The sequence below is a fragment of the Oncorhynchus mykiss genome, chromosome 2 (genome assembly GCF_013265735.2).
Source record: "Oncorhynchus mykiss isolate Arlee chromosome 2, USDA_OmykA_1.1, whole genome shotgun sequence".
Lineage (NCBI taxonomy): Eukaryota > Metazoa > Chordata > Actinopteri > Salmoniformes > Salmonidae > Oncorhynchus > Oncorhynchus mykiss.
The window spans coordinates 9,090,560-9,102,256 of NC_048566.1; the positions used below are offsets into that span (position 1 = coordinate 9,090,560).

An 11,697-nucleotide genomic window follows, 5' to 3' on the forward strand; every position below is an offset into this window, starting at 1 on the left:
TAAACCTGATGCACTACCTTGTCAGGGAACATTGCGACAAGGGTGAACCTAAAACATGTGTTATCTTTATAAACAAGAACGGTCACATTCTTAAACACCTACTACTAGGGAGTCTTAATAAGTCAGTCAACTAAGTTACAACGAGTGTCAGTTGCCTCCATTTCAGATGATTTTGTACTCGACTAGAACACAGGGTGTCACAGTTTGTATGTTTTGGTTAGATCTGAACGTTAGTAATGGACAGTTCCAACGATTTCAGTTCGACCACCCATTCTGAAGACTAGTGAAAAGCTACAGTCATGATGAGGAGCACTGCACTGTTCCGTCTCCTGTCCGTCTCAGGTATGTAATTCTTCAGTGCTTTCAATAACATCAAAGTTATTTGTTGGAGTCATTGTGATAATTTAGGCATCATTGAATAAGGCATTAAAATATAAATCCTTCAGAAAGAGGTATAAGTGTTGGGAGTACCTCATACATAAAAGACTGATCGTCTGTTACCCAATCAACACATGGGTAACTTTCAAACGGCAGGCCATTTTTCAGGATCCTTTCATAGTTCTCTCTGTTCATGAAAAGCAACGTGATGTGTATTATACGTTGATATTCTGTGATATTAATAGGATGTGTGTGTGAAACCTATGCATGCAGCAAGGAGATATGATTAACTTGCTCTCTAATTGTTTTTGCTTGTATTTTACAGGACTGTGTTACCTGACTCTGAGTATCTCCCCTCCTCAGTATCACTATATTAGCCTTCAAATGAATTATTGCCAAGCCCAGACTTACTGTAGAGACATTTACACTGACTTGGCAAACATCTACAACTCAGGGGATCTGGATAGACTTGTACAATTGGTACCGAATGGTACAGCCAGTGTCTGGATAGGACTGGAGTTTGGAGATGAATTTGAGTGGCACTGGTCATTACCAGATCAGAGAAAGATTGAGTTTTTCAACTGGAGGGCAGCAGAGCCGAAGCAAAACAATACTCAAGACAGCTGTGCTGCAATGGATCCAAACGGACAGTGGTTTGAGGATAACTGCCAAATCAAAAGAGGTTTTGTTTGCTTTGATGGTGAGTAATCCTACATCTATTCTATTTATAGCAATTTCAACCCCATATCAGATTCAAACCAGGGCCGATTCCATGATGATATGTCTGGATGGGCAGTCACATTTTTTGCCTGTTTTAAAGCTGGCTTACTGCTATTTCAACTGTTAAACATGACAGTTGGGTGATTGCGTGAGCATAATGATTTCTTTACTTGCTATATTGTATTTACTTCGCCACCATGGCCTTTTTTACCTCCCTTATCTCACCTCACTTGCTCATTGTATATAGACTTATTGTTCTACTGTATTATTGACGGTATGTTTGCTTTACTCCATGTGTAACTCTGTGTTGTTGTATGTGTCAAACTGCTTTGCTTTATCTTGGCCAGGTCGCAATTGTAAATGAGAACTTGTTCTCAACTAGCCTACCTGGTTAAATAAAGGTGAAATAAAATCAAATGTAAAAAAATTGTGTGGGCAATGCTCAACCCTGCACCCCGCTATATCTCCAATGCTCAACCCTGCACCCTGCTATATCTCCAATGCTCAACCCTGCACCCCGCTATATCTCCAATGCTCAACCCTGCACCCTGCTATATCTCCAATGCTCAACCCTGCACCCTGCTATATCTCCAATGCTCAACCCTGCACCCTGCTATATCTCCAATGCTCAACCCTGCACCCTGCTATATCTCCAATGCTCAACCCTGCAGCCCAATATATCTCCAATGCTCAACCCTGCACCCTGCTATATCTCCAATGCTCAACCCTGCACCCTGCTATATCTCAAATGCTCAACCCTGCACCCCCCTATATCTCCAATGCTTAACCCTGCACCCCCCTATATCTCCAATGCTCCACCCTGCACCCCCTATATCTCCAATGCTTAACCCTGCACCCCGCTATATCTCCAATGCTCAACCCTGCACCCCACTAAATCTCCAATGCTCCACCCTGCACCCCCCTATATCTCCAATGCTCCATGTAAATGTTCTGTATTTTCTATCCTCTGACAGGGAAAAACGCTAGTAACAGTCACATCTTCATTGATGACAGCAAGACTTGGAGAGAGGCTCAAGACCACTGCCGGGGTACGTACACAGACCTGGCCAGCATACGGTCCAGAGAGGAAAACCATCACGTCCAGAACATGTCACTGTCCCAGAGCATGTGGATTGGTCTCTTCAAAGACCCATGGAAGTGGTCAGATGGGAGCAACTCCTCATACCGCTTCTGGAAGACCAATCAGCCTGACAACTTCAGAGGGGCCCAGAACTGTACTTCTGTTATACTCAACGATAACAAGTGGAATGACCAGTGGTGCAACATCAGTTGGGGGTTTGTCTGCCATGGTGGTGAGTTTGGTACATTTTTGTTAGATGGGATTCAAATTTTGACCGGTAGCAACTTTTAAGAAAACAAATAGAAACAGAGAAAACAATTAAGATACAAAATCAAATCAAATTGTATTGGTCACATTAATTAAGATGTTATTGCAGGAAATGCTTGTGTTTCTAGCTCCAACAGTGCACTAATATCTAACATTTCATAACAATACACACAAACCTAAAAGTAAAAGAAAGGATTTAAAGAATATAGAAATATTAGGATGAGCCATGTCAGAGTGGCATAGGTTACTCAACTAGAGAGGAAGCAACTACTGGTTACTTACCTACAAGTGCTTCTGCTTCAAACGTCCAAAACAGTCCCTCAACACCAGTACCAACCCCATTCAATACCACAGAATATGCTTCAACTGAACAGTTAACTACTGAACACCTAACCTCTGACCCACTGACTACTGTACCTGTTCAAAACACCCCCTCAACACCAGTACAAACTACATTCAACACCACAGAACATGCTTCAACTGAACAGTTAACTACTGACTAAAATACAGTAGAATAGAATACAGTATATACATATGAGATGAGTAAAGCAGTATGTAAACATGATTTAATGTGTTTGTTATGAATTAAATACATTTGACCCTTGTTTCTAATGTATTTGTATATATTCCTTACAGAAATGAAGCGACCAACTACCCAGATGACACCTACAACCACACATACTGGGCCACAAACAACTCCTCCCGCAGCTACTGTGCTTGCCACTGCTGAACAGTCAACTACAGATGAAGTAACACCTAAGCTAACAACTACCCATTTTGTGCAGATCCAACATATTCTTTTAGATCTTTTACCAACCTCTGACCAAGCGACTACTGTAGGCTTACCTGTTCAAAACACTCCATCTACACCAGTACCAACTACATTCACTACCACAGACCAAGGTTCAATTGAACAGTTAACTACAAAATACCTAACTACCAAACATGGAACTACTGTTAAAAAACCAACTACATTCAATACCACAGTAAATGTTACTAAACAGTTGACTACTGAACTCCTAACGTCTGACCCACTGACTACTGTACCTGTTCAAAGCAATATCTCTATATCTGTACCAGCTTCATTGATTTCCACAGAACATGTTTCATCTGAACAGTTAGCTAATGAACACCTAACCTCTGACCCAGCAACTACTGTACCTGTTCAAAGCAATATCTCAATGCCTGTACCAGCTACATTAACTAGAGAGCAAGCAACTACTGGTTACATACCTACAAGCGCTACTTTCAATACCACAGTGCATGGTTCTACTGAACACACAACCTCTGATCAAGCAATTACTGAACCTGTTCAAAACACTCCTACATCTGTACCAGTAATATTCACTACCACAGACCAAGTGACTACTAGTTACATACCTACAAGTACCTCGACTGCACCTGTCCAAAATACTCCCTCATCGTCTGTACAAACTACATTCAACACCACAGAACATACTTCACCAGAACAGTTAACTACTGAACTCCTAACCTCTGACCCACTGACTACTGTACCTGTTCAAAAACCAACTACATCCAATACCACAGTGCGTGTTTCTACTGAAGAGGCAACTCCTGAACGCTCAACCGCTAACCAAGCCACTACTGCTTACTTACCTGAAACAACTGTACCTGTTGGAAACACTCCCTCAACACCAGTACCAACTGCGTTCAATACCACAGTGCATGTTTCTACTGAACTCCTAACCTCTGACCCACTGACTACTGTACCTGTTCAAAGCATTATCTCATCGTCTGCACCAACTACCACAGAACATGCTTCAACTGAAATGTTAACTACTGGATACTCAACTAGAGAGGAAGCAACTACTGGTTACTTACCTACAAGTGCTTCTGCTTCAAACGTCCAAAACAGTCCCTCAACACCAGTACCAACCCCATTCAATACCACAGAACATGCTTCAACTGAACAGTTAACTACTGAACACCTAACCTCTGACCCACTGACTACTGTACCTGTTCAAAGCATTATCTCATCGTCTGCACCAACTACCACAGAACATGCTTCAACTGAATTGTTAACTACTGGATACTCAACTAGAGAGGAAGCAACTACTGGTTACTTACCTACAAGTGCTTCTGCTTCAAACGTCCAAAACAGTCCCTCAACACCAGTACCAACCCCATTCAATACCACAGAATATGCTTCAACTGAACAGTTAACTACTGAACACCTAACCTCTGACCCACTGACTACTGTACCTGTTCAAAGCAATATCTCTATGCCTATACCAGCTTCATTGATTTCCACAGAACATGTTTCAACTGAACAGTTAGCTAATGAACACCTAACCTCTGACCCAGCAACTACTGTACCTGTTCAAAGCAATATCTCTATATCTGTACCAGCTTCATTGATTTCCACAGAACATGTTTCATCTGAACAGTTAGCTAATGAACACCTAACCTCTGACCCAGCAACTACTGTACCTGTTCAAAGCAATATCTCAATGCCTGTACCAACTACATTAACTAGAGAGCAAGCAACTACTGGTTACATACCTACAAGCGCTACTTTCAATACCACAGTGCATGTTTCTACTGAACACACAAGCTCTGATCAAGCAATTACTGAACCTGTTCAAAACACTCCTACATCTGTACCAGTAATATTCACTACCACAGACCAAGTGACTACTAGTTACATACCTACAAGTACCTCGACTGCACCTGTCCAAAATAATCCCTCATCGTCTGTACAAACTACATTCAACACCACAGAACATACTTCACCAGAACAGTTAACTACTGAACTCCTAACCTCTGACCCACTGACTACTGTACCTGTTCAAAACACCCCCTCAACACCTGTACCAACTACATTCAACACCACAGAACATACTTCAACTGAACAGTTAACTACTGAACTCCTAACCTCTGACCCACTGACTACTGTACCTGTTCAAAACACCCCCTCAACACCTGTACCAACTACATCCAATACCACAGTGCGTGTTTCCACTGAAGAGGCAACTCCTGAACGCTCAACCGCTAACCAAGCCACTACTGCTTACTTACCTGAAACAACTGTACCTGTTGGAAACACTCCCTCAACACCAGTACCAACTGCGTTCAATACCACAGTGCATGTTTCTACTGAACTCCTAACCTCTGACCCACTGACTACTGTACCTGTTCAAAGCATTATCTCATCGTCTGCACCAACTACCACAGAACATGCTTCAACTGAAATGTTAACTACTGGTTACTCAACTAGAGAGGAAGCAACTACTGGTTACTTACCTACAAGTGCTTCTGCTTCAAACGTCCAAAACAGTCCCTCAACACCAGTACCAACCCCATTCAATACCACAGAACATGCTTCAACTGAACAGTTAACTACTGAACACCTAACCTCTGACCCACTGACTACTGTACCTGTTCAAAACACCCCCTCAACACCAGTACAAACTACATTCAACACCACAGAACATACTTCAACTGAACACCTAACCTCTGACCCACTGACTACTGTACCTGTTAAAAAACCAACTGCATTCAATATCACAGTAAATGTTACTAAACAGTTGACTACTGAACTCCTAACCTCTGACCAAGCGACTATTGTACCTGTTCAAAACAATATCTCTATATCTGTACCAGCTTCATTGATTTCCACAGAACATGTTTCATCTGAACAGTTAGCTAATGAACACCTAACCTCTGACCCAGCAACTACTGTACCTGTTCAAAGCAATATCTCTATATCTGTACCAGCTTCATTGATTTCCACAGAACATGTTTCATCTGAACAGTTAGCTAATGAACACCTAACCTCTGACCCAGCAACTACTGTACCTGTTCAAAGCAATATCTCAATGCCTGTACCAACTACATTAACTAGAGAGCAAGCAACTACTGGTTACATACCTACAAGCGCTACTTTCAATACCACAGTGCATGGTTCTACTGAACACACAACCTCTGATCAAGCAATTACTGAACCTGTTCAAAACACTCCTACATCTGTACCAGTAATATTCACTACCACAGACCAAGTGACTACTAGTTACATACCTACAAGTACCTCGACTGCACCTGTCCAAAATACTCCCTCATCGTCTGTACAAACTACATTCAACACCACAGAACATACTTCACCAGAACAGTTAACTACTGAACTCCTAACCTCTGACCCACTGACTACTGTACCTGTTAAAAAACCAACTACATCCAATACCACAGAACATACTTCACCAGAACAGTTAACTACTGAACACCTAACCTCTGACCCACTGACTACTGTACCTGTTCAAAACACCCCCTCAACACCTGTACCAACTACATTCAACACCACAGAACATACTTCAACTGAAATGTTAACTACTGGATACTTACCTATACGTGCTTCTGCTTCAAACGTCCAAAACAGTCCCTCAACACCAGTACCAACCACATTCAACACAACAGAACATGCTTCAACTGAACAGTTAACTACTGAACACCTAACCTCTGACCCACTGACTACTGTACCTGTTCAAAACACCCCCTCAACACCAGTACAAACTACATTCAACACCACAGAACATGCTTCAACTGAACAGTTAACTACTGACTAAAATACAGTAGAATAGAATACAGTATATACATATGAGATGAGTAAAGCAGTATGTAAACATGATTTAATGTGTTTGTTATGAATTAAATACATTTGACCATTGTTTCTAATGTATTTGTATATATTCCTTACAGAAATGAAGCGACCAACTACCCAGATGACACCTACAACCACACATACTGGGCCACAAACAACTCCTCCCGCAGCTACTGTGCTTGCCACTGCTGAACAGTCAACTACAGATGAAGTAACACCTAAGCTAACAACTACCCATTTTGTGCAGATCCAACATATTCTTTTAGATCTTTTACCAACCTCTGACCAAGCGACTACTGTAGGCTTACCTGTTCAAAACACTCCATCTACACCAGTACCAACTACATTCACTACCACAGACCAAGGTTCAATTGAACAGTTAACTACAAAATACCTAACTACCAAACATGGAACTACTGTTAAAAAACCAACTACATTCAATACCACAGTAAATGTTACTAAACAGTTGACTACTCAACTCCTAACGTCTGACCCACTGACTACTGTACCTGTTCAAAGCAATATCTCTATATCTGTACCAGCTTCATTGATTTCCACAGAACATGTTTCATCTGAACAGTTAGCTAATGAACACCTAACCTCTGACCCAGCAACTACTGTACCTGTTCAAAGCAATATCTCAATGCCTGTACCAACTACATTAACTAGAGAGCAAGCAACTACTGGTTACATACCTACAAGCGCTACTTTCAATACCACAGTGCATGTTTCTACTGAACACACAACCTCTGATCAAGCAATTACTGAACCTGTTCAAAACACTCCTACATCTGTACCAGTAATATTCACTACCACAGACCAAGTGACTACTAGTTACATACCTACAAGTACCTCGACTGCACCTGTCCAAAATAATCCCTCATCGTCTGTACAAACTACATTCAACACCACAGAACATACTTCACCAGAACAGTTAACTACTGAACTCCTAACCTCTGACCCACTGACTACTGTACCTGTTAAAAAACCAACTACATCCAATACCACAGAACATACTTCACCAGAACAGTTAACTACTGAACACCTAACCTCTGACCCACTGACTACTGTACCTGTTCAAAACACCCCCTCAACACCAGTACAAACTACATTCAACACCACAGAACATACTTCAACTGAACACCTAACCTCTGACCCACTGACTACTGTACCTGTTAAAAAACCAGCTACATTCAATACCACAGAACATACTTCACCAGAACAGTTAACTACTGAACACCTAACCTCTGACCCACTGACTACTGTACCTGTTCAAAACACGACCTCAACACCTGTACCAACTACATTCAACACCACAGAACATACTTCACCAGAACAGTTAACTACTGAACACCTAACCTCTGACCCACTGACTACTGTACCTGTTCAAAACACGACCTCAACACCTGTACCAACTACATTCAACACCACAGAACATACTTCACCAGAACAGTTAACTACTGAACTCCTAACCTCTGACCCACTGACTACTGTACCTGTTAAAAAACCAGCTACATTCAATACCACAGAAAATACTTCACCAGAACAGTTAACTACTGAACTCCTAACCTCTGACCCACTGACTACTGTACCTGTTCAAAACACCCCCTCAACACCTGTACCAACTACATTCAACACCACAGAACATACTTCACCAGAACAGTTAACTACTGAACACCTAACCTCTGACCCACTGACTACTGTACCTGTTCAAAACACCCCCTCAACACCTGTACCAACTACATTCAACACCACAGAACATACTTCACCAGAACAGTTAACTACTGAACACCTAACCTCTGACCCACTGACTACTGTACCTGTTCAAAACACCCCCTCAACACCTGTACAAACTACATTCAACACCACAGAACATACTTCACCAGAACAGTTAACTACTGAACTCCTAACCTCTGACCCACTGACTACTGTACCTGTTAAAAAACCAGCTACATTCAACACCACAGAACATACTTCAACTGAACAGTTAACTACTGAACTCCTAACCTCTGACCCACTGACTACTGTACCTGTTCAAAACACCCCCTCAACACCTGTACAAACTACATTCAACACCACAGAACATACTTCACCAGAACAGTTAACTACTGAACTCCTAACCTCTGACCCACTGACTACTGTACCTGTTAAAAAACCAGCTACATTCAACACCACAGAACATACTTCACCAGAACAGTTAACTACTGAACTCCTAACCTCTGACCCACTGACTACTGTACCTGTTCAAAAACCAACTACATCCAATACCACAGTGCGTGTTTCTACTGAAGAGGCAACTCCTGAACGCTCAACCGCTAACCAAGCCACTACTGCTTACTTACCTGAAACAACTGTTGGAAACACTCCCTCAACACCAGTACCAACCATGTTCAATGCCACAGTGCATGTTTCTACTGAACACCTAACCTCTGACCCAGCAACTACTGTACCTGTTCAAAGCAATATCTCAATGCCTGTACCAGCTACATTAACTAGAGAGCAAGCAACTACTGGTTACATACCTACAAGCGCTACTTTCAATACCACAGTGCATGTTTCTACTGAACACACAAGCTCTGATCAAGCAATTACTGAACCTGTTCAAAACACTCCTACATCTGTACCAGTAATATTCACTACCACAGACCAAGTGACTACTAGTTACATACCTACAAGTACCTCGACTGCACCTGTCCAAAATAATCCCTCATCGTCTGTACAAACTACATTCAACACCACAGAACATACTTCACCAGAACAGTTAACTACTGAACTCCTAACCTCTGACCCACTGACTACTGTACCTGTTAAAAAACCAGCTACATTCAACACCACAGAACATACTTCACCAGAACAGTTAACTACTGAACACCTAACCTCTGACCCACTGACTACTGTACCTGTTCAAAACACCCCCTCAACACCTGTACAAACTACATTCAACACCACAGAACATACTTCACCAGAACAGTTAACTACTGAACTCCTAACCTCTGACCCACTGACTACTGTACCTGTTAAAAACACGACCTCAACACCTGTACCAACTACATTCAACACCACAGAACATACTTCACCAGAACAGTTAACTACTGAACTCCTAACCTCTGACCCACTGACTACTGTACCTGTTCAAAACACCCCCTCAACACCTGTACCAACTACATCCAATACCACAGTGCGTGTTTCCACTGAAGAGGCAACTCCTGAACGCTCAACCGCTAACCAAGCCACTACTGCTTACTTACCTGAAACAACTGTACCTGTTGGAAACACTCCCTCAACACCAGTACCAACTGCGTTCAATACCACAGTGCATGTTTCTACTGAACTCCTAACCTCTGACCCACTGACTACTGTACCTGTTCAAAGCATTATCTCATCGTCTGCACCAACTACCACAGAACATGCTTCAACTGAAATGTTAACTACTGGTTACTCAACTAGAGAGGAAGCAACTACTGGTTACTTACCTACAAGTGCTTCTGCTTCAAACGTCCAAAACAGTCCCTCAACACCAGTACCAACCCCATTCAATACCACAGAACATGCTTCAACTGAACAGTTAACTACTGAACACCTAACCTCTGACCCACTGACTACTGTACCTGTTCAAAACACCCCCTCAACACCAGTACAAACTACATTCAACACCACAGAACATACTTCAACTGAACACCTAACCTCTGACCCACTGACTACTGTACCTGTTAAAAAACCAGCTACATTCAATACCACAGAACATACTTCACCAGAACAGTTAACTACTGAACACCTAACCTCTGACCCACTGACTACTGTACCTGTTCAAAACACGACCTCAACACCTGTACCAACTACATTCAACACCACAGAACATACTTCACCAGAACAGTTAACTACTGAACACCTAACCTCTGACCCACTGACTACTGTACCTGTTCAAAACACGACCTCAACACCTGTACCAACTACATTCAACACCACAGAACATACTTCACCAGAACAGTTAACTACTGAACTCCTAACCTCTGACCCACTGACTACTGTACCTGTTAAAAAACCAGCTACATTCAATACCACAGAAAATACTTCACCAGAACAGTTAACTACTGAACTCCTAACCTCTGACCCACTGACTACTGTACCTGTTCAAAACACCCCCTCAACACCTGTACCAACTACATTCAACACCACAGAACATACTTCACCAGAACAGTTAACTACTGAACACCTAACCTCTGACCCACTGACTACTGTACCTGTTCAAAACACCCCCTCAACACCTGTACCAACTACATTCAACACCACAGAACATACTTCACCAGAACAGTTAACTACTGAACACCTAACCTCTGACCCACTGACTACTGTACCTGTTCAAAACACCCCCTCAACACCTGTACAAACTACATTCAACACCACAGAACATACTTCACCAGAACAGTTAACTACTGAACTCCTAACCTCTGACCCACTGACTACTGTACCTGTTAAAAAACCAGCTACATTCAACACCACAGAACATACTTCAACTGAACAGTTAACTACTGAACTCCTAACCTCTGACCCACTGACTACTGTACCTGTTCAAAACACCCCCTCAACACCTGTACAAACTACATTCAACACCACAGAACATACTTCACCAGAACAG

The 11,697-nt window shown here is 42.1% G+C and overlaps 1 protein-coding gene across 2 annotated transcripts; it reads left to right on the top strand.

Annotated features, from left to right (window-relative positions):
• On the top strand, nucleotides 1-10,800 carry LOC110520725 (mucin-5AC-like). Of its 2 annotated transcripts, XM_036937231.1 has the most exons (5): nucleotides 1-342; nucleotides 704-1,078; nucleotides 2,073-2,411; nucleotides 3,083-3,195; nucleotides 7,160-10,800. In XM_036937231.1, the coding sequence occupies exons 1-5, from the start codon at nucleotides 300-302 to the stop codon at nucleotides 7,163-7,165; spliced, it is 876 nt and encodes a 291-aa protein (XP_036793126.1). In that variant the 5' UTR covers nucleotides 1-299; the 3' UTR covers nucleotides 7,166-10,800. The 2 variants fall into 2 exon arrangements, with proteins under 2 accessions (XP_036793126.1, XP_036793119.1); XM_036937224.1 differs by lacking the exon at nucleotides 7,160-10,800 and having other exon boundaries at nucleotides 3,083-7,068.
• The last annotated feature ends 897 nt before the right edge of the window (nucleotides 10,801-11,697 follow it).